This window comes from Coregonus clupeaformis, chromosome 18 (assembly GCF_020615455.1).
Source record: "Coregonus clupeaformis isolate EN_2021a chromosome 18, ASM2061545v1, whole genome shotgun sequence".
Taxonomy (NCBI): domain Eukaryota; kingdom Metazoa; phylum Chordata; class Actinopteri; order Salmoniformes; family Salmonidae; genus Coregonus; species Coregonus clupeaformis.
Window position 1 is genome coordinate 6956237 of NC_059209.1, and position 23933 is coordinate 6980169.

At 44.3% G+C, this 23933-nt stretch overlaps 1 protein-coding gene across 8 annotated transcripts in view; it reads left to right on the top strand.

Annotated features, from left to right (window-relative positions):
- Positions 1-23933, top strand: part of mctp1a (multiple C2 domains, transmembrane 1a) — a 241744-nt gene that overhangs the window by 133106 nt on the left and 84705 nt on the right. For all 8 annotated transcript variants that reach the window (XM_041904553.1, XM_041904545.1, XM_041904546.1 and 5 more), the window contains exons 3-5: positions 22475-22617; positions 23038-23117; positions 23811-23922. In XM_041904553.1, the coding sequence (XP_041760487.1) occupies positions 22475-22617; positions 23038-23117; positions 23811-23922 (335 nt within the window). The remainder of the gene's footprint in view (positions 1-22474; positions 22618-23037; positions 23118-23810; positions 23923-23933) is intronic.

The following is a 23933-nucleotide window of genomic DNA, read 5'->3' on the forward strand; positions in this document are numbered from 1 at the left end:
GAGCCTTGATTGTCATGCTAACTGTCTCAAGACTGCCTGCCCCCATTCGGTTCCCAGTCAGGTGATTGAGGCTAAACCCCCAGATTTGTCCCTGGTTCCCGAGACATATCACGATTTGGGGAAGTCTTCAGTAAGCAGAAGGCTCTGTCACTCCCTCCCCACCGACCATATGATTGTGCCATCAACCTGGTTCCTGGAGCTGTCTACCCCAAGGGAAGGTTATACAGTATCTCCCGACCTGAACGTGAGGCGTTGGAGACCCACATCAAGGAGTCCCTAGCTGCTGGTCTCGTTCGTCCCTCGTCATCACCCCTGGGGGCAGGATTCTTCTTTGTGGGTAAGAAGGATGGCTCTCTTCGACCGTGTATTGATTATCGGGGGTTGAATGACATCACGGTCAAGAACAAGTATCCCCTGCCCTTGATGAGTTCTGCCTTCGACTCCTTACAGGGTGCTACGGTGTTCACCAAGCTAGACCTACGCAATGCGTATCACCTGGTCCGGATCCGAGAGGGGGACGAGTGGTTGACGGGTTTCAATACACCGATGGGTCACTTCGAGTATCAGGTGATGCCGTTTGGACTGACCAATGCTCCAGCGGTATTCCAGAGTATGGTGAACGACGTCCTGAGAGATATGATCGGTCTCTTTGTGTTTGTTTACCTGGATGACATTCTGATCTTCTCGAAGGAACCTTCCGACCACGTCCAGCATGTCCGGCAGGTTCTGCAGCGATTGTTGGAGAATCGCCTGTTCGTGAAGGCCGAGAAGTGCGAAGTTTCACGCCCACACGACATCCTTTCTCGGGTACATCATCTCCAGGGGAGAGATTAGGATGGACCAGGAGAAGGTTAGAGCGGTTCTGGAATGGGCCCAGCCCGGTACGAGATTGCAGCTCCAGAGATTTTTGGGGTTTGCGAATTTCTACCGCAGATTCATCCGGGATTACAGCCGTGTGGCCGCTCCATTAACTGCCTTGACTTCCAGTATCAGGACCTTCAAGTGGAATCCGGAGGCGGATCGAGCGTTTCTGGATTTGAAGAGGCGATTCACCAACGCACCGATTCTCTCTCAACCGGACACGGCCCGTCAGTTCGTCGTTGAAGTGGACGCGTCTGATGTGGGGAGTTGGCGCCATCCTGTCGCAGCGATGCTCCACGGACAGTAAACTCCATCCCTGCGCCTACTACTCTCGTCGCCCTTTCGCCTGCGGAGAGGAATTACGATGTGGGTAACCGGGAGCTTCTCGCGGTGAAACTTGCCTTGGAGGAGTGGCGCCACTGGTTGGAGGGGGCGGAGCAAACCGTTTATTGTCTGGACTGACCACAAGAATCTTGCTTACGTGCAATCGGCTAAACGTCTCAACTCCCGTCAGGCCAGGTGGGCGTTGTTTTTCGGACGATTCAAGTTTTTCCTGACGTTCCGACCTGGATCTAAGAACGGCAAGGCGGACGCCTTGTCCCGGATGTTCTCCAAGACGGAGGAGAGTGGGTCCAAGACCGAGACAATTCTCCCCCGGAACTGCGTCGTGGGGAGCAGTTATGTGGAAGATTGAGGAGGAGGTGCTGGCGGCCCTTCGGACTCAGCCCGGTCCCGGTAACGGTCCACCCGGTCGGTTGTTTGTGCCTGAGTCGGTTCGTCCCTGCTGTCCTCAAATGGTCCCACGCCAGTAAGATGGCTTGTCACCCTGGCGTGGCTCGGACAATGGCGTTTCTTCGCAGACGCTTTTTGGTGGCCTGCCATGGCCGAGGATACTCGGGGTTTTGTTGCTGCCTGTCCAGTGTGTGCGCAGAATAAGAGTACCAATCGGCCCAGCTCTGGACTACTTCACCCCCTTCCTATTCCCGGCGACCATGGTCGCATCTGGCCCTGGACTTCGTCACTGGGTTGCCCGCTTCTGAGGGGAACACGGTCGTTCTGACTATCGTGGACAGATTCAGCAAGTTCGCCCACTTTGTGCCAATTGCCAAGCTTCCCTCTGCCTCGGAGACGTCCGAGATCCTGGTTAGGGAGGTTTTCAGGGTCCACGGTTTGCCCAGTGATATCGTTTCCGACCGTGGCCCTCAGTTTACCTCTGCTGTCTGGAAGTCCTTCTGTTTGGCCATTGGAGCTACAGTCAGTCTCACCTCTGGTTTTCACCCCCAATCCAATGGTCAGGCGGAGAGAGCCAACCAGAAGATGGAATCCACGCTACGCTGTCTGGTCTCTTCCAACCCCACCTCCTGGGTCTCTCAGTTGCCTTGGGTTGAGTATGCCCACAATACTCTCCCCTACATCTGCCACTGGGATGTCTCCCTTCCAGTGCCTGTATGGCTACCAACCTCCCTTGTTCCCTTCTCAGGAGAAGGAGCTCTCAGTGCCTTCTGTTCAGGCCCATATTCGGCGTTGCCACCGGACCTGGCATCGGGCCAGAAAGGCACTCCTTAGAGTTTCGGACCGGTATCAGCTCCAGGCGAATCGTCGCCGGATCCCCGCCTCCCACCTACACCATCGGAGATAGGGTCTGGTTGGCCACACGGGATCTTCCTTTACGGACTGAGTCTAGGAAGTTGTTACCGAGTTCATTGGTCCGTTTGTGGTGGAGAAGGTGATCAATCCAGTGGCAGTTCGACTCAAACTACCGAGGACGCTCAGAGTCCATCCCACCTTTCATGTCTCCTGCCTCAAGCCTGTCTTCCTCAGTCCTCTGTTGCCTCCTCCGCCTCCTCCTCCTCCTCCTCGGATGATCGGAGGTGGTCCTGCCTACACGGTGCGTCGCATCATGGATTCCAGACGGCGGGGCCGGGGTTTCCAGTATCTCGTGGACTGGGAGGGGTATGGTCCTGAAGAGAGGAGTTGGATTCCGCGGCGACAGGTCCTAGATGCTGACCTCATCAGTGATTTCTACCGCCTCCATCCTGGCGCTCCGGGAGGTCCGCCCGGTGGCGTTCGCCGGAGGGGGGGTACTGTAACGATCCCGGCAGTCTGAGTCGGGTCCTGTCTGGTGACTAGTTTTTCCTGTTCGTGATCTCCAGTTTCCCGAGGGTTCGGGAACGCTCCGGGGAGCTCTCTTGTTTTCCGCACCTGCATCCCATCAGCAATCTGCACACCTGGTCCTGATCATCACCCTTCTTAGGCTCTGGCCAAACATCCAGTTCCTGCCGGATCGTTAGCCATGAACAGTAGGTTTATCAGAGTATCAGTCCTAGAGCTTCTAGCGTTAGTTTTGTTGTTTTGTACCTTGTTGGTTTATTGTTGACTTACCTCCGTTTTTGTTCCATCTCCAGTCACTCGTCCGGAACCCTCACCCTACCTCTGCCTGATGGTCGGCGGCTGCCGAGCCATCATTGGACCAACAACTGCACCCTCAACAACTCATCCACGCCGCCCGCTCTGTTCCCTGGATTATCCTGCACCTTTTTTGAATCTGTAATAAACCCTCACCTTCGTTCAACTCTCCTTGTCCTGGTCTGCTTCTGGGTTCTGTCTGAGGGAACCGTGACACACAGCCTGAAAGTGTGTTGGGTCATTGTCCTGTTGAAAAACAAATATAGTCCCACTAAGCCCAAACCAGATGGGATGGCATATCGCTGCAGAATGCTATGGGAGCCATGCTGGTTAAGTGTGCCTTGAATTCTAAATAAATCACAGACAGTGTCACCAGCAAAGCACCCCCATACCATAACACCTCCTCCTCCATGCTTTACGGTGGGAAATACACATGCGGAGATCATCCGTTCACCCACATCGCGTCTCACAAAGACACGGCGGTTGGAACCAAACATCTCCAATTTGGACTCCAGACCAAAAAGACAAATTTCCACCGGTCTAATGTCCATTGATCGTGTTTCTTGGCCCAAGCATGTCTCTTCTTCTTATTGGTGTCCTTTAGTAATGGTTTCTTTGCAGCAATTCGACCATGAAGGCCTGATTCACACAGTTTCCTCTGAACAGTTGATGTTGAGATGTGTCTGTTACTTGAACTCTGTGAAGCATTTATTTGGGCTGCAATTTCTGAGGCTGGTAACTCTAATGAACTTATCCTCTGCAGCAGAGGTTACTCTGGTTCTTCCATTCCTGTGGCGGTCCTCATGAGAGCCAGTTTCATCATAGCGCTTGATGGTTTTTGCGACTGCACTTGAAGAAACATTCAAAGTTCTTGAAATTTTCCGTATTGACTGAACTTCATGTCTTAAAGTAATGATGGACTGTCATTTCTGTTTGCTTATTTGAACTGTTCTTGCCATAATATGGACTTGGTATATTACCAAATAGGGCTATCTTCTGTATACCCCCCAACCTTGTCACAACACAACTGATTGGCTCAAACGCATTAAGAAGGAAATACATTCCACAAAGTAACTTTTAAGAAGGCACACCTGTTAATTGAAATGCATTCCAGGAGACTACCTCATGAATCTGGTTGAGAGAATGCCAAGTGTGTGCAAAGCTGTCATCAAGGCAATGGGTGGCTATTTGAAGAATCTCACTTTTTTGGTTACTACATGATTCCATATGTGTTATTTCATAGTTTTGATGTCTTCACTATTATTCTACAATGTAGAAAATAGTAACAAATAAAGAAAAACCCTTGAATGTGTAGGTGTTCTAAAACATTTGACCGGTAGTGTATGTGTTTTACCGTACAGGGGCCTGAGTCATTGCCCATATAACGAGAGAGAGGACTCAGAGGGTGGTAATGAGAACAATTTAGTCTACTCTGTCATTATCATAGTGCTGATTGAATAGTGATTACTGCTCAGACAGTGTTCTGGCCGTGACTCAGCCCTCCTCACTGTTAGAAAGCCGATTGATAAGGATATAATGTGTTAGATGGATCTGGTTGAACTTGTCTCTTAAATACATGTTTGAGCTATGTGTATGACGAAGGGGGAGATAGAGCTTAAGGATGGGTTCTACTCTGTATGTTATTTGGAGGTGAGAAATGGTGTACAGGTGGTGCATGAAGTGAAACCATGACTCTTGTGTCAGGATGTTGCAGAATTAAAAGCACAACCAATAGTGCCCTTGCGCTTGAGGGCCATAAGAGCACTACAGGGTAATCAAACCACTCTTCACTACTACACCAGTATAAACGGTCCCCTCACTTCAGATGTCCATCACTTTAATAGCATCTCAATGCTGCAGTAACCACCTTATCAGATCTCATGAAATCTGTTACTAAGGCTATGGTAACTATAGCGCTACTGATACTATGAATCCAATAGTGACCATTTTGTGGGTATGCGGTAAGAGAAAACGGAGGAAAATCTTTGGCTAGGATTAGGTACTTTCACTGAGGGATATGTCTGGGTTGGAGTACAGACGTATATATGGATCTGGGTTGGGGTAATGATAATGAGGTGTGTGTGTATATATATATATATATATATATATATATATATATATATATATATAAACTGGGGTGGTTCGAGCCCTGAATGCTGATTGGCTGACAGCTGTGGTATATCAGACCGTATACCACGGGTATGACAAAACATTTATTTTGACTGCTCTAATTACGCTGGTAACCAGTTTATAATAGCAATAAGGCACCTCAGGGGGTTGTGTTATATGGCTAATATACCACGCGTTGCGTCGTGCTTAAGAACAGCCCTTAGCCGTGGTATATTGGCCATATACCACACCCCCTCGTGCCTTATTTGCACACCCCCTTGTGCAAAGCTGTCATCAAGGCAAAGGGTGGCTATTTGAATAATCTCAAATATGAAACATATTTTGATTTGTTGAACACTTTTCTGGTTACTACATGATTCCATATGTGTTATTTCATAGTTTTGATGTCTTCACTATTATTCTACAATGTAGAACATAGTAAACATAAAGAAAAACCCTTGAATGAGTAGGTGTTCTAAAACTTTTGACCGGTAGTGTATATATATGTGTGTGTTTGCGTTAATGGGGTTTTCTCATGATTGAGTTCCCCTGTGGAGCGCCCAATCCATACATCCCCCTATATGGCACAGTGCAGGGAGATTGCAGGCAATGGGAGACACCGCACAGCCTCAACTCAGGCATCAATCTAGCGCGTGAGCATAGGGCTGCCACTGCCGTTTGTTCTGGAGTGATGGGTTTTAAGACTCTGCCATTGACCAGATCTCCACTTCTTCCTTATAGGTAATGAAATGCCTCAGTGAGCCGCTGGCCCCTGCTTTCACTAAGGTCCTCATAAATAGCACAGCTCTGACAGGTAATCTGACAGCCAGACGATGGCACGGCTGCCTGGGCCTCACAGCAGGAGGGGAGTATTGGAAATGGTTGGGTACCATTTTTTTGTGATTTATGTGCATTTTTTTTGTGAGTTTTTGTGATTTATCACACTGAACTCTCCTATTCTCAAAATGACCTCTCTCAGACCAGAAAACTTTACAAAAGTAAAAATGATCGATAAAAAAACGCTAAGCTAGATCTCAATCGTGGTGTATTGGGCGGGCAGACTTGGTGGCCGGGCGTGCGTGCTCACATGGGTGCGTGAGTGCATGTCTGTGTCTTAACAGGCTTTTGAGTAGCCTACCTCTGCCCAACCCAACCTCACTGTATGCCAATCTTTATTATTTTTGGAATCAATGTGGAAATGTAATTATCTGGTTATGACTTATTATTCAATTATTCATGGTCTTGTCGGCTCGTTGGCTTGTCTTGATTAACAGTGCCATTCATTACAAATATCAAATGAGTAATGTCATACCATTCACCAATTTAATATCCAGATAATACCAAATGTGTCATAATAGAATTCTAATAAAACCACTATTGAAGTCATTCACTGCAAGTTCCCTCTTGAACTTAGAGAACATAGAGAACAGCCTCATCCCCAGCCTCATCCCCTCTGGTCTTCTACGCACGAAGTCCATGCCAGGTCTACTGTATGTCTCTGAGCCAGAGCAATAGAGTCATCCCTCTTCCTGACAGACTAGTTCAAGGTCAAGACCTGCTCCTTGTCATGACTGGAGCCCTGCTCCCTCTCCTGGCGCTAGCCATGGTGGCCATGGAGGGAGGGAGAAATAGTGTGTGTGTTTGTGTGTGTGTGTGTCCTTTGTTGAGTCTTGTGGTCAAGCCTGAGTTGGCTGATAAAAGCAGAACACGACGGAGGTCATAGAATCAGCACACATCTGTTAATCGCACAGGAATGGTGCGACCATGCCGATCACAGATATATAAGTATGATTTCCCTATGATGCTCAGAGGCCGTTGTTTTAATGTATTGTTTGCTAAATGGCATATATATTTTGATAATTAAAGGGTGAAACCATGAGAAGAGAAAGGCACTCTAGAGCAGAAGGCTTGAGTTGAAATGAGCTGTAGCTGAGAGGTAGAAAGAGAGATTTCACTAGAGTTGTAAACACATAGGGTTGCAAAGCTACCGGTAATTTACCAAAGTTTATTATGGTAACTTTGGTATTTTATACTTGAATAACTTTTAAAGAATCTATTCAAATATAGTATTCATCAGATGACCTGGCCTCCACAATCACCAAACCTCAACCCAATTGAGATGGTTTGGGATGAGTTGGACGGCAGGGTGAAGGAAAACAGCCAACAAGTGCTCAGCATATGTGGGAACTCCTTCAAGACTGTTGGAAAAGCATTCCAGGTGAAGCTGGTTGAGAGAATGCCAAGAGTGTGCAAAGCTGTCATCAAGGCAAAGGGTGGCTACTTTGAAGAATCTCAAAAAGTGTATGTACAAGTAGTGTATATACATATATACTGTCATCTAGTGGTCCTGGTTGGTATTTTCTCCTGTTCATCTTGTGGGTTCAGCTTACAATTCACAAGATATGAACGGCAGAAGAAAAATAATCCTATGATAAAACCATGCTGTAAATACCTGTAATCTTTTTTTCAGCTGAAAATAGGTTGAGGGTGTATCCCAATGATCCAGGTATGACTTACTCACCTTCAGGGTAGTGGTGGCAATATGGGCCCACTGTCACGCCCTGGCTCTGGGGACTCTTATATGTTGAGCCAGGGTGTGTAGGTTTCATTGTTTAGTTTTCTAGGTTTGTGTTCTAGTTCGTGTATATCTATATTGGCCAGGGTGGTTCCCAATCAGAGGCAGTGGTAGCTTGTTGTCTCTGATTGGGGACCATACTTAGGCAGCCTGTTTGGCACTGTTAAATTGTGGGATCTTGTTCCGTAAGGTTTGTGTTATTTAACCTAGGACTTCACGTATCGTTTGTTGTTTTTGTTCGTATTGTGTACACTAAATAAAGCATGTACGCCTATCACGCTGTGCCTTGGTCCGCTTCTAATAACGATCGTGACACCCACTCCCTCCAACTGACCTGAGTCTGCTTGCTCATTGGACTCTGTTTGGAGGGAGCTCAGCCAGTAATGTCAAACATGAGCTGCATGGTTATCAGTTGCCACTGCACTCATCTTATGTGGGTGATGTCACATCTTTGCTCAGGTGTAGGACCATAGGTCCGGGGTGATGACCTCATGCTATGATACTTCATTAGGTGAACTTACTGTACGTAAAAAGCAGAGTGATGCAATCTTAATGTCTGGCAAGGGAGCCTGCCTACCTGTTTTATTCCCTTTGTCGACTGCTTGAAGTTGATGAGAGCTGAGATGAGTGTGTTATGAATTGCCTTTTCAGCTGTCTGTCAAGTTGAGGGAGCTGGAATCCAATACAGTTTGATTAGCCACATAAATGAGCCTCAGCTTCAGAAACACATGGAGCTGTTTGGAGCTCTGCTCTTCTTAGAGTCAACTTGATTAATCTCCTCCGTACACTCATGATTTTTACTTGGTTTGAGAGGTTTGGACTGTGAGAATTGGATAGCTTTAGACCCTGCGTGTGTGTGTGTGTGTGTGTGTGTGTGTGTGTGTGTGTGTGTGTGTGTGTGTGTGTGTGTGTGTGTGTGTGTGTGTGTGTGTGTGTGTGTGTGTGTGTGTGTGTGTGTGTGTGCGTCCGTGCATCCATATGTCCCTGCGTGTAAAAGACATTCTGTGAGTGATGATGACGTACTGAGCAGAGCTGACTGAGGTAGTTGGGCCTCTGCCAGCCTTTTCATTCCCATGCTCCATAGTGCCTGTTCCCCTGACCACCAGTCCATCTGTGTGTGAGATATAACACACACACCACCCACCTATGACCAGCCACTTCCAGCACCATTCCAGGCAGGCACCTTCATTTCATGCTCTTCAGCCTGTTGGATGGACCGCGTTAACGTACAGATTTATGGCGTCATAAAGCTGGCCGTGGTGGTGGATTGAGAGCAGCAGCTACTCTAGTGGTGTGTCTCGCGGGATATTATCGACCCAGCAGGGTGAAAGGGAATGGAGCGTGTCCAGAGAATGGCCCCGGTTCGGCCTTAACACTGGATCCATCATGCTGGGATCGATAGCAGATTTCTGGGCTTATTGCCTGACCCTGAGCATCTGATGTAGAACTCTGAATTAGTGTTGACATGTTCTGGCTTCACAAATACGTTGTTTTATTTCTGGGCATTATGCGAGTGCCCTGGTAACTGTAAGGGAAGAATAGAATAACTCAGGTATGTGTAGTCCCCTGTAGCTCAGTTGGTAGAGCATGGCACTTGCAACGCCAGGGTTGTGGGTTCGTGTCCCACGGGGGGCCAGTATGAAAATGTATGCACTCACTAACTGTAAGTCACTCTGAATAAGAGCGTCTGCTAAAATACACTCAATTGTTATTTCTTTCTAATGGCACACACACAAATTAGGGGGAGTCTGTTTTCAGTACTTACTAAGTAATTACACTGATTATTCCACTGGTAATTGAAGTGTGTGTGATTAAAGTTAAAAATTTTACAAGAACCTTCCGTATAACTGTGGGAGAAAAATCACATATTTACCTGATTTGTTTAATATTAATAGTTAACAATTAATATGCTTAACAATAGTAGAGATATTTCTTTAGTGCCATTATGCTGTGCTTCTGAGAAAGGATGGTTCATCTCTTCCACGTTCACTCCCCGCAGCTGGTCAGGGCGTGTAGTCAAGGACATGGGATGGAGATAAACTTGAGGAACAGATAGACCTGTATTGTTTTAATTTCTCGTTGCTTCTGAGTAACCTGGTCAAACGGCGTAAGACAAAGAGCCTCAGTTTTTCAGTTCATCCTGTCTTTTACTATCTTCCAAGGGCACAGCTGTGTGGAGATATGAACAGTAACGGAACTAACATTATTACTTGTTTGTGCGCTATGAACCGATACACATAGCCACAAGAAGAAAACAAGGTAGCTCCTGATCTGCCGGGGAGGGGTGGAATCAGCCATGACTAAGCAATTTTAGGTCCACTATATAAGACGTCAGCATTTCCTGTTCGTTGGGCTCTCACTCTGTTCACTTTGGTGTGGGTATTGTGACCAGCTCCCTTATACGGTGGGGAGAACAAGTATTTGATACACTGCCGATTTTGCAGGTTTTCCTACTTACAAAGCATGTAGAGGTCTGTAATTTTTTATCATAGGTACACTTCAACTGTGAGAGACGGAATCTAAAACAAAAATCCAGAAAATCACATTGTATGATTTTTAAGTAATTAATTTGCATTTTATTGCATGACATACGTATTTGATACATCCGAAAAGCAGAACTTAATATTTGATACAGAAACCTTTGTTTGCAATTACAGAGATCATACGTTTCCTGTAGGTCTTGACCAGGTTTGCACACACTGCAGCAGGGATTTTGGCCCACTCCTCCATACAGACCTTCTCCAGATCATTCAGGTTTCGGGGCTGTCGCTGGGCAATATGGACTTTCAGCTCCCTCCAAAGATGTTCTATTGGATTCAGGTCTGGAGACTGGCTAGGCCACTTCAGGACCTTGAGATGCTTCTTACGGAGCCACTCCTTAGTTGCCCTGGCTGTGTGTTTCGGGTCGTTGTCATGCTGGAAGACCCAGCCACGACCCATCTTCAATGCTCTTACTGAGGGAAGGAGGTTGTTCGCCAAGATCTCGCGATACATGGCCCCATCCATCCTCCCCTCAATACGGTGCAGTCGTCCTGTCCCCTTTGCAGAAAAGCATCCCCAAAGAATGATGTTTCCACCTCCATGCTTCACGGTTGGGATGGTGTTCTTGGGGTTGTACTCATCCTTCTTCTTCCTCCAAACACGGCGAGTGGAGTTTAGACCAAAAAGCTATATTTTTGTCTCATCAGACCACATGACCTTCTCCCATTCCTCCTCTGGATCATCCAGATTGTCATTGGCAAACTTCAGACGGGCCTGGACATGCGCTGGCTTGAGCAGGGGCACCTTGCGTGCGCTGCAGGATTTTAATCCATGACGGCGTAGTGTGTTACTAATGATTTTCTTTGAGACTGTGGTCCCAGCTCTCTTCAGGTCATTGACCAGGTCCTGCCGTGTAGTTCTGGGCTGATCCCTCACCTTCCTCATGATCATTGATGCCCCACGAGGTGAGATCTTGCATGGAGCCCCAGACCGAGGGTGATTGACCATCATCTTGAACTTCTTCCATTTTCTAATAATTGCGCCAACAGTTGTTGCCTTCTCACCAAGCTGCTTGCCTATTGTCCTGTAGCCCATCCCAGCCCTGTGCAGGTCTACAATTTTATCCCTGATGTCTTTACACAGCTCTCTGATCTTGGCCATTGTGGAGAGGTTGGAGTCTGTTTGATTGAGTGTGTGGACAGGTGTCTTTTATACAGGTAACGAGTTCAAACAGGTGCAGTTAATACAGGTAATGAGTGGAGAACAGGAGGGCTTCTTAAAGAAAAACTAACAGGTCTGTGAGAGCCGGAATTCTTACTGGTTGGTAGGTGATCAAATACTTATGTCATACAATAAAATGCAAATTGTTACTTACTTAAAAATCATACAATGTGATTTTCTGGATTTTTGTTTTAGATCCCGTCTCTCACAGTTGAAGTGTACCTATGATACAAAATTACAGACCTCTACATGCTTTGTAAGTAGGAAAACCTGCAAAATCGGCAGTGTATCAAATACTTGTTCTCCCCACTGTAGATACATTTTTAATAAAGTTCATATTCTGATTGGTGATTGACCTTGTCACTCCTCATTATTGATTAAAATATCCACCACATAACCCTCAATGGACTCAACACCTACTATCTTTAACATATATTTTCTGTTGACACCCATTACTTACTAGTAGCTACTACAACACCCTACACACAGTATGGTAGCTATTCACTGTGCTCTTCCTATTTCCAGCCATGCCTCAGCCCTGCTCCTGCTCTTGTCCTGCAGAGATCTGTGACTGCATCCCAAATGGCACTCTATTCCCTACATAGTGCACTACTTTTGACCAGAGCTCTGGTCAAAATTAGTGCACTATGTAGGGAATAGGGTGCCATTTGGGATGCAGCCTGTGAAGGGCATCGGGGGGTGGGGGGTAGTGAAGTGTACATCTCATCCCAACAGGCCTTACTGCACATCTCGTCACAGAGCCATAACCTGCTGGGCTGGCAGCACAGAATCATGTCACTGTTATGTCAGCGTTTTTCACTCAGCCCCCCTAGTCATAGCACACAGCACGTTATGATGTAATGAGCTGTATGCCACTAGAATACAAGTACAAAAAAGCACTTGATGACTGAGTCGTCCGACAGACTGCATGTTGGACACGATGAAGCCTTTGAATGGGACTATATTATGAATGAGATAATGTGTGGCAGGTTGACGTTCATTGTCATGAATCTTGCCCTGGAGGCAGAATTGAGCTATTTCCACTAGATGGGCCAGCTGCAAAGTCAAAATTGGCTATATTGTAAAAATTCATGATAACAAAAATATGTTTTATGGTCTTCATTTAAGGTTATGGTTAGGCGTTAGGGTTAGCAGTGTGGTCAAGGTTAGGGTTAGAGTTAGGTTTCAAATCCGATTTTATGATTTCTCGGCTGTGCCAGCTAGTGACCACTCTGCAGAGCTGCCTCCAGATCAAGATTAATGACGAAAAACACTAACCTGCTAATGTATGTGGAATTTGAGAGAGTAATACGGAGATTGAAGTGATGGACAAGAGTTATTGAGTTGTTTGATTGCCTTTGTCGTCGCTGGCCGTTGTTTTTGCCTCTCAGAGTAGGAGTGCTGATCTAGGATCAGGTCCCCTCTGTCCATGTAGTCTTATTCATTATGATCAAAAAGGCAGGTGAGTTTGTCAGACACCTGTGAGAATGTGTGTGTGTAGTGTTTGTGGATTGCGTACTTAGTTGTCTAATTTAACTCTGATAGGGGATTTGTGATAGGGCTGTTTGTATTGAAATTAATGGGATACTAATGCTCCTGATCCTAAATCAGCAATCCTACTCTGAGATGCGTGACACATACTAGGCTTGGGCGGTATACCATATATACCGTATACCGGGGTATTTGGAAAAAGCCATGGGATGATTTTTCAATACCGTCAAAACTATTTATTGGACGTTTTTCAATAAATTATCATATTTGTAGCTACTTTTTAAGTTAATACCTGCAGTCAACTTGTGCAATATGTTAAGAGATAAAGCAGATTGCATTCTTCATTTCACCTGTCACATTATTTTACATTATGAAGCTTACCGTAGTTCCCCAGAACAGTTGAGCCAGTCACATGTTTGTTTGTAAATAGCACAACGGGAGAAAGCGAGAGCTGGTGAGTCCATAGAGTTCTATATCTATCGGTGAGTCTCTGTTGTGTGGTGCACACAAGATGATGAAGTTATATTTTGCAATTCACTGCTAAATGTTTGCCATCAGATATCTTATAATGGCTTTCTGCCAGAATTCAAAGAACCCTGGATGAGTTATCTGTACAGTTGCCATTTTGTCCCTGTGCTTCCTTCTAGCGTTTTTTTTTTCTCCTCCGTTCTTCTCCCATCTGCTCCGTGTACACATGCTGCTCTTCCTTCAGAAAAGCATGCATCACAACTTTGTTCATTTGCACAATTTATCTTGTTCACTTTTGCTTGTAAATGTCCACACTCACTGAAAATGACATTTGGTAGCTACTGGCTATGCTTGTATACCTTTATGAGCTGGATTTGCCTGTCTTTGCAATTAGTTTATGTTCATTTTCGCTCGTTAACATTTAGCTAACAGCTTCTATGTGATTTCGCTATTAGTTTGTGCTAATTTTGTTAGCATTCTTGTAATAGAGGCCCAATGGGCTTTTCTTGTGTTTTTAGCCCCCCCTTGTGTACTATGCCGGTAATACCGTAAATCCCGGTGTGAGAGAAGGATGGTATAACGATACGAAAATCTGGATACCGCCCAAGCCTAATAAATACGACCCCCTAAACACAGTTCAGTGCTGGTGAAGGAGGAAGAGGTACGGTTAAGAAAACACAGTGACGTCTGTCAAATTGCAGACTGATAGGCTACATTATGCTGAGTTGTGTTTTGCTCTGCAATCATGTGACACAAAATGACCAACGACCTCAGGAAGTTATGATGGACATTCAGTGGTGACATAGCATGCATGCACACACACACACACACACACACACACACACACACACACACACACACACACACACACACACACAAGATTGTGAGATTGAGGTGTGTGCCTGCACGCATGCATGCACACATGATCCAGCTGTAACCACTACCCAGGTTACTATGGACCACTGAACGTGAGCAGACTCTCAAGCTGATAAACTCCATTATCTCCAAACAAAGCTTGGATGTCCATGTCTATGACATATTGAAAGCTACTCTGTGTTTATGTTTAATCAAATAAGAGAATGTGCCTGTCCAAACCCATTGGTTTGACTGAAGAACGCCCGTCTACCAACATGATCCATCTACGCAGTCATATTTGCTTGACATTTATTGTTTTCATCTGCTTTCCATCAGGATTGATTTCAAATAGAGATAACTATAAACCAGTTGACTGATCTTTAAGGGATGTTAGGAATAGGGTTGTGCTGCTGTGGATATAAGAGAGGGCTCAGATTATAGTCCCAATAAATCAGTGTTATTGCATGTAGGTAAGGGTTACCTGTGTGTGATAGAGTGGAGCTTCTGTCCGCTTTATCTGGCCAGTTTCAGTGATGAGTCTGAATCAGCAGGATCTAGCAGACACAGGGACAACTCTAGGTAAACACCCCCATCTAGTGGTCAATATGAAGCATTGATCTCTTCTGCTGAAGTGGTGTGTGTGTGTGTGTGTGTGTGTGTTCATGCACGTCTGCGTGTCTGTGTGTATGTACAGTATGTGTGCATCAGGGCTGGGGTCAATTCAAATTGAAGGCAGTCAATTCCGGAAGTTATTTTAATTCTAAATGGAAACATATTTGAAATAAATAGCTTCTACTTCTCAGTTTATTGAGAAGTCATTGAAAATACGTAGAGCACAGCGCTTGTAACGCCAAGGTAGTGGGTTCGATCCCCGGGACCACCCATACACAAAAATGTACGCACGCATGACTGTAAGTCGCTTTGAATAAATGGCATATTATTATTATTATTATAAATAGATGCCGTTCTTTCAAATTTTGTATTGTTATCTAAGTTTACCTCCTCAATTGACTTCCTTCAATTCAAAATGACCCCAGGCCTGGTGTGTATACGTGTGTGTAGTGTCATGTGGGTGCATCCTTCACAAAACAGCTTCAAATGAGCCACAGTTCAAGAGAGGAGAGTTTTAATGAGAGTGAGCTGTTAATTAAAGACAGTATTTTTTGTCCTGAGGCCTACGACACCACAGCACAGCGCCTCTGTCTCAGCCTATTAGTCACATAAAAATACAATTACGCTTTACCTTTAACAATGACAACCTGTCAAACACATCAATAAACCACATCAATAAACAACAATTACACTATACATATCTTTATTCAAATAAATTACACAATACATGAAAAGCAAACACAAAACACGAAAAGCAGAACACAATCATATTAAACAAACACATTATTCATTAAAAAGGCCCTCTAACATCTGCCAGAATTGCCCTAGAGGCACCAAATCCACCAACTTTAAGGACTTTTGGAGATCATTCCACGAGGCGGAAAAATAACTAGAAGCAGAATTACGTAACTTAGTGGAGATTGAAGGGGTCTCCAGGGTTAGCCATCCTATTTTGTTGCATTACAACCTGTAATTTAAATTGATTTTTATTTGGATTTCATGTAATGGACATACACATAATAGTCCAAATTGGTGAAGTGAAATGAAAAAAATAACTTGTTTCAAAAGAAGTATACAAAATAAATAACGGAAAGGTGGTGCGTGCATATGTATTCACCCCCTTTGCTATGAAGCCCCTAAATAAGATCTGGTGCAACCAATTACCTTCAGAAGACACCTAATTAGTTAAATAAAGTCAACCTGTGTGCAATCTAAGTGTCACATGATCTGTCACATGATCTCAGTATATATATACACCTGTTCTAAAAGGCCCCAGAGTCTGCAACATCACTAAGCAAGGGGCACCACCAAGCAAGCGGCACCATGAAGACCAAGGAGCTCTCCAAACAGGTCTGGGACAAAGTTGTGGAGAAGTACAGATCAGGGTTGGGTTATAAAAAAATATCAGAAACGTTGAACATCCCACGGAGCACCATTAAATACATTATTTAAAAATGGAAAAATATGGCACCACAACAAACCTACCAAGAGAGGGCCGCCCACCAAAACTCCCGGACCAGGCAAGGAGGGCATTAATCAGAGAGGCAACAAAGAAACCAAAGATAACCCTAAAGGAGCTGCAAAGCTCCACAGCAGAGATTGGAGTATCTGTCCATAGGACCACTTTAAGCCGTACACTCCACAGACCTGGGATTACGGAAGAGTGGCTAGAAAAAAGCCATTGCTTAAAGAAAAAAAATAAGCAAACACTTTTGGTGTTCGCCAAAAGGCATGTGTGAGACTCCAAAAACATATGGAAGAAGGTACTCTGGTCAGATGAGACTAAAATTGAGCTTTTTGGCCATCAAGGAAAACGCTATATCTGGCGCAAACCCAACACCTCTCATCACCCTGAGAACACCATCCCCACAGTGAGGCATGGTGGTGGCAGCATCATGCTGTGGGGATGTTTTTCATCGGCAGGGACTGGGAAACTGCTCAGAATTGAAGGAATGATGGATGGCACTAAATACAGGGAAATTCTTGAGGGAAACCTGTTTCAGTCTTCCAGAGATTTGAGACTGGGACGGAGGTTCACCTTCCAGCAGGACAATGACCCTAAGCATACTGCTAAAGCAACACTCAAGTGGTTTAAGGGGAAACATTTAAATGATTTGGAATGGCCTTGTCAAAGCCCAGACCTCAATCCAATTGAGAATCTGTGGTATGACTTAAATATTACTGTACACCAGCGGAACCCATCCAACTTGAAGGAGCTGGAGCAGTTTTGCCTTGAAGAATGGGCAAAAATCTCAGTGGCTAGATGTGCCAAGCTTATAGAGACATACCCCAAGAGACTTGCAGCTGTAATTGCTGCAAAAGGTGCCTCTACAAAGTATTGACTTTGGGGGGGTGAATAGTTATGAACGCTCAAGTTTTCTGTTTTTTTGTCTTATTTCTTATTTTCTTACCCAAAAAAATATTTTGCATCTTCAAAGTGTGTAAATCAAATGATACAAACCCCCCAAAAATCCATTTTAATTTCAGGTTGTAAGGCAACAAACTAGGAAAAATCCCAAGGGGAGTGAATACTTTCGCAAGCCACTGTATACGCCTGAAGGTGAACAATGAGGTAAGGTATGGCGGAAGTTTATGCAAGAGGGCTTTATAGAAAAACACTGTCACTAGTCAATGTATCGATCTATGAGACTTCAAGGAGGGCCAGTCTACTTTCTGATTCAAAATGCAATGATGCATACTGAACCTATCGCCTGTAGTAAAGCGCAATTTGCTATGTTAATAGCTTCAATACCGCGGCAGCTGCATTCATATAGATGATATCTCCATAGTCAATAACCAGAATGAATGTTGACTGAATTATTTGTTTTCTGCTATTTAACGAAAGATAGGACCTGTTCCTATAGAAGGCTATTTTAATTCTTAATTTATTAACTAACTCATCAACATGCTTTTTGAAAGATAGCTTTTCGTCAATCCAGATGCCCAGATATTTATAAGTGAGGACATGATCAATGAAGGCACCATCCAACGTACGCATGCATAAATCATCAAAATAAATTTTTACGTGATTTGGAAAATAACATATAATTGGTTTTACCTGCATTTAGTACACATTTCAGTTCAACAAAGGCTTTCTGGAGGGCAATAAAGGCATATTGAAGCTCTGACAGAGCCTGGTCAGCTGTTGGGGCAATAGAATACACCACAGTGTAATCTGCTTACAGAGCTTCAAATAGTGAAAAGAACCAGACCAAGAATTGATCCCTGTGGGACACCTTTTGTTATGTTTGGAAAACCTGATTTAAAACCATCAGTAAATACACACTGTGTTCTTTAAATTATTTTCAAACCAGCTACAGGCAGCCTGGTCCAGGCCAATTGATGAAAGCCTCTGAATAAGTAATGAGTGATCCACAGTATCGAAGGCTTTAGACAGGTCAATAAAAAGGGCCGCACAGCGTTTCTTCTTATCCAAGCAATTAAGAACATAATTTAAAACCAAATGACCTGGTCTGAAACCTGACTGATGTACATTTAGAATATATTTCTTAGTTAAAAAGGATCTATGTTCAGTATTTAGCAAGGATTCTATAATTTTTGCTAGTCAAGTGAGTTTGGAAACAGGGCGATAATTATTTAGGTCACACGGGTCACCACCTTTGTGAAGGGGGAGTATATGGGCCGCCTTCCAGACCCTGGGGATTGTACCAGAAATAATTGTAAGGTTAAAAAATATGTGTTAAAGATTCTGCAATCAGAGGAGCAGAAAGCTGTAGCAAGAAAGGATCAAGCAAATCCGCCCCAGCGGGGCATCAATCTTGCGCAAGGCGTCGAGCACATCACAAGTAGAAAGTTGTTGAAAAGAAAACGAAGATTCACTAGTTGACGGAACTTCCAATTGAGCCAACTAGAGGCGCAGGCAGTCGACTGGCAGACCAGCTTAAATTAAACCATCATTTATTTTTAAAAATTAAAAACTGCGGAGAGGAATTTTGACACATCAGTGCATTAACTGTTTCCCATACTTTAGACGGATCACCAGCAGAGTCTGAGATAGAACTTAGAAAGTAGCTACAGTGAGGGAAAAAAAGTATTTGATCCCCTGCTGATTTTGTACATTTGCTCACTGACAAAGAAATTATCAGTCTATACTTTTAATGGTAGGTTTATTTAAACAGTAAGAGACAGAATAACAACAAAAAAATCCAGAAAAACGCATGTCAAAAATTGTATAAATTGATTTGCATTTTAATGAGGGAAATAAGTATTTGACCCCCTCTCAATCAGAAAGATTTCTGACTCCCAGGTGTCTTTTATACAGGTAACGAGCTGAAATTAGGAGCACACTCTTAAAGGGAGTGCTCCTAATCTCAGCTTGTTACCTATATAAAAGACACCTGTCCACAGAAGCAATCAATCAATCAGATTCCAAACTCTCCACCATGGCCAAGACCAAAGAGCTCGCCAAGGATGTCAGGGACAATATTGTAGACCTACACAAGGCTAGAATGGGCTACAAGACCATCACCAAGCAGCTTGGTGAGAAGGTGACAACAGTTGGTGCGATTATTCGCAAATGGAAGAAACACAAAAGAACTGTCAATCTCCCTCGGCCTGGGGCTCCTTGCAAGATCTCACCTCGTGGAGTTGCAATAATCATGAGAACGGTGAGGAATCAGCCCAGAACTACACAGGAGGATCTTGTCAATGATCTCAAGGCAGCTGGGACCATAGTCACCAAGAAAACAATTGGTAAAACACTACGCCGTGAAGGACTGAAATCCTGCCGCGCCCGCAAGGTCCCCCTGCTCAAGAAAGCACATATACAGAGCCATCTGAAGTTTGCCAATGAACATCTGAATGATTCAGAGGAGAACTGTGTGAAAGTGTTGTGGTCAGATGAGACCAAAATCTAGCTCTTTGGCATCAACTCAACTCGCCATGTTTGGAGGAGGAGGAATGCTGCCTATGACCCCAAGAACACCATCTCCACCGTCAAACATGGAGTTGGAAACATTATGCTTTGGGGGTGTTTTTCTGCTAAGGGGACAGGACAACTTCACTGCATCAAAGGGATGATGGACGGGGCCATGTACCGTCAAATCTTGGGTGAGAACCTCCTTCCCTCAGTCGGGCATTGAAAATGGGTCGTGAATGGGTATTCCAGCATGACAATGACCCAAAACACACGGCCAAGGCAACAAAGGAGTGGCTCAAGAAGAAGCACATTAAGGTCATGGAGTGGCCTAGCCAGCCTCCAGACCTTCATCCCATAGAAAATCTGTGGAGGGAGCTGAAGGTTTGAGTTGCCAAACGTCAGCCTCGAAACCTTAATGACTTGGAGAAGATCTGCAAAGAGGAGTGGAACAAAATCCCTCCTGAGATGTGTGCACACCTGGTGGCCAACTACAAGAAACGTCTGACCTCTGTGATTGCCAACAAGGGTTTTGCCACCAAGTACTAAGTCATGTTTTGCAGAGGGGTCAAATACTTATTTCCCTCATTAAAATGCTAATCAATTTATAACATTTTTGACATGCATTTTTTAGGATTTTTTTGTTGTTATTCTGTCTCTCACTGTTCAAATAAACCTACCATTAAAATTATAGACTGATCATGTCTTTGTCAGTGGGCAAACGTACAAAATCAGCAGGGGATCAAATACTTTTTCCCCTCACTGTAGATTTAGCTTTCTTGATTGAGGAAGTGCATCTATTTCTCAATTGCCTAAAAAACTGCCAATTAGCTACAGTTAACGTTTCTAGTCTTGGCCCAGGCCTGATTTCTCATCATAACAAGATCTGACAGTTCTATAGAGAACCAAGGATTTGTTATATTCTTTGTACTCTAAGGCATTTAAAGGGGGTGTGTTTGTCTGCCAGAGAGATACAAATAGTTGAGAACAATTCTAGAGCTAATTCAGGGTTGGGTATGCAGCTGATAGAGGAAAAGTCTGAGCATACATATCATGAAGAAAAGCTTGTGGGGGAAATTATTTTTAATGTATCTTCATAATTATACTAGGATCAGTGTTAATCTGATTGGTATCTCTAATTAATTAGCAAAGACACCACTGGACAAGTACTTGTGGGGGCTATTTGTCAGAATTAGGTCAATCAGTGAGGAGTTTGCTGGATTTTTTACATGAATCCGTGTGAGTTTTGCAATCAGTTGAGTCAGGTTAAAGTCAATAATAATATTCTTAAAATGGTCTGAGGCCGGGGTAACCCATAATGTATTTAAGTTAAAATTCCCTAACACGACTAATTCAGATGACAGAAAAGGTTTTAAATACTCCGAAATAGTAAAAGAATAACAAATGGGATAGTGATGTTTAGAGAACATGATGCCACAAGAGTTGATTTCACAAATATAGCCATCCTTCCCCATTTTTTCAGTCTGTCACACCTGAAGATGTTGTAATCAGCAATATCAATGTCTTTCTGTGGGATTTAGCCATTTAACTAAGTCTATGTGAGAACCAAAATATCCAGGCTCGTGTCATGCATCCAGATATCAAGAAGGTCCATCTTTGAAATCAAACTTCGTAAGTTGATATGAAACAGCCCAAGCCCTCTACGCAATTTCAAAACACTGGGGTATCCATATTTGTGGTATTTTAAATAATAGCACTGGGCGAGCTTACCACAGTGGGCTTCCCAATTGGGTTAACAGTAACAGAGCTAACAGTGGAATTAAACTTTATGGTCACAAGGTTATCACTGACAATACCCTGGGAATATGGTTATCTGTGGCAGTACGATGATAACGCTGTGAAATAGTGGGAACGGGATGATGTACCTAAGCAGTGGTTGGGCTGTTTTGGAGTCAATATCTCTACGTGGCCTTGAAATGTGAGGACAGGGTCCAGGCACAAAGATGATTTGGATGGATGGACTCCATCATCCCTGTAGAGCATATTTTGTTTCCAAAATGCATCCAAGTTATCTACAAAAGTTATGGCTTAACTTTTGTAGATAACATGACCTGGAGTGTGAGTCACATGACATGATACTTGAGGCCAGACAATGTTTCTCTCTCCCCCCCCCCCCGCTCACAAACATAAACACAACTCAGTATAACAACTGAGAGGAGAGGACAGGCTGCCTTAGACTGGAGGGAGGTAGGGAGGGAAAGAAAGAGAGAGGAAGGGAGAGACATCTGTGTACCCCTACAGCGTGATAAAATACATTAAACTCTGAATAGGACAACATAACATTACATGACAGAGTTATTAATACACAAGGCAGCATATCACAAACAATATTTAGTCATTAGGCACCATCTTGAGCACCTTGCTTTTTCCCAAAACAAAGCATCCTTATCTCGTCATTTTCACCCAAATCTGTTTGGCGCAGATGAAATCTCCTTTCTGTCTCTATGGATAGGTAATCCTAACCCCGTCTTTCCTCTGTGTTGTTGTCTTGTGTCCAGGGACAAGTGATCCGTATGTGAAGTTTAAGATCGGTGGGAAGGAGGTGTTCAGGAGCAAGACTATCAATAAGAACCTGAACCCAGTGTGGGACGAGAAGGTCAGCCTACTGGTGGACAGCCTCCGAGAACCCCTCTATGTCAAGGTAGGAGGACTCAGTGCTACTACATTGTTTTGGGATATTAACACATTTGTTTTCAAGCATTAGTGCTATCTTTATATACTTTGTATAACCATTGCCTCAAACTGAAACATGTGGTTATTAGAATGCAACGCTAATTTCAGTGGACTTGTGCCATGTAATGTCAAAATGCATGGCAGTTTCAAAATGAATGCATACACTACATTGCAGTACACCTGAGCAGAGTACAGTACTAGAGTTGCAAAAATCCAGTAACTTTCCCAAAAATCAGGAATCAGGAGGGAATAAGCATGAAATCCCAAATCATCCAGACAGCATTTCTGGAAGACCTGGGAATTTTGGGAAAGTTACCAGATTTTTGCAACCCTTTACAATACAGTATGTGGTCTCTATGGTGACAGTGTGTTGTGTTGTGTCCTGCAGGTGTTTGACTATGACTTTGGCCTTCAGGATGACTTCATGGGTTCTGCCTACCTCTACCTGGAGTCTCTGGAACACCAGAGGTCTGGACAGACAGGGGAAACACTCAACTTTATACCTCTCCTTCATCTCTCGCTATTTCTTTCTCCGTTTCTCTCTCTGTCACACTTTCTCTCTTTTGATTGCACTCTCTCGCACTCTCTCTCTCTCTCGTGCGCACTCTCATGCTCTCTCACTTTCCTTTGCCCATTCTTCTCTCTTCTTTCTCCTCGTCCTTTTCTTTCTTCTTGTCCTTCCCTTCATCCCCCTCCATCTCGTCCTCCTTTTCTTCTCCCTCTCCGTCTCCGTTTCCTCCTGCTCTTCCTGCAATATAATGAACTGTCTCACACAGAAGCATATTTTCTCTCTCTCTCTCTCTCTCGCTCTCTCTCTTTCTCTCTCTCTCTCTCTCTCTCTCTCTCTCTCTCTCTCTCTCTCTCTCTCTCTCTCTCTCTCACATTCTCTCTTTCTCCATGTCTCTCAGCCATTGCATCAGTTTTTTTGTTCTTTGTCACTCACAATTGTTGCCCTTATTTGCTTATTTCTCTCTCTGAAGCCCACAAATCAGCTATTTGTGTCCCCATTTTCCTTGAAACTTGGTTCAATGGAACTTATCCAATGCACCACTGCCCTCTAGTGTACTTCCAATGAAATGCACATGACTTATATTTACATGACACCCACAGGTTTGGGAGTGTGTGCGTGCTGGTCACTGTGTCCTCCCTCTACCACTTCAGGAACCTGGATGTGACCCTTGACCTTGAGGACCCCCAGTACCCCGACCATGACCTGGGAACTCTAGAGCTGGCAGTCACACTGTCGCCCAAAGAGGGAGACTTCGGGGAAGCTGTAAGTCCACT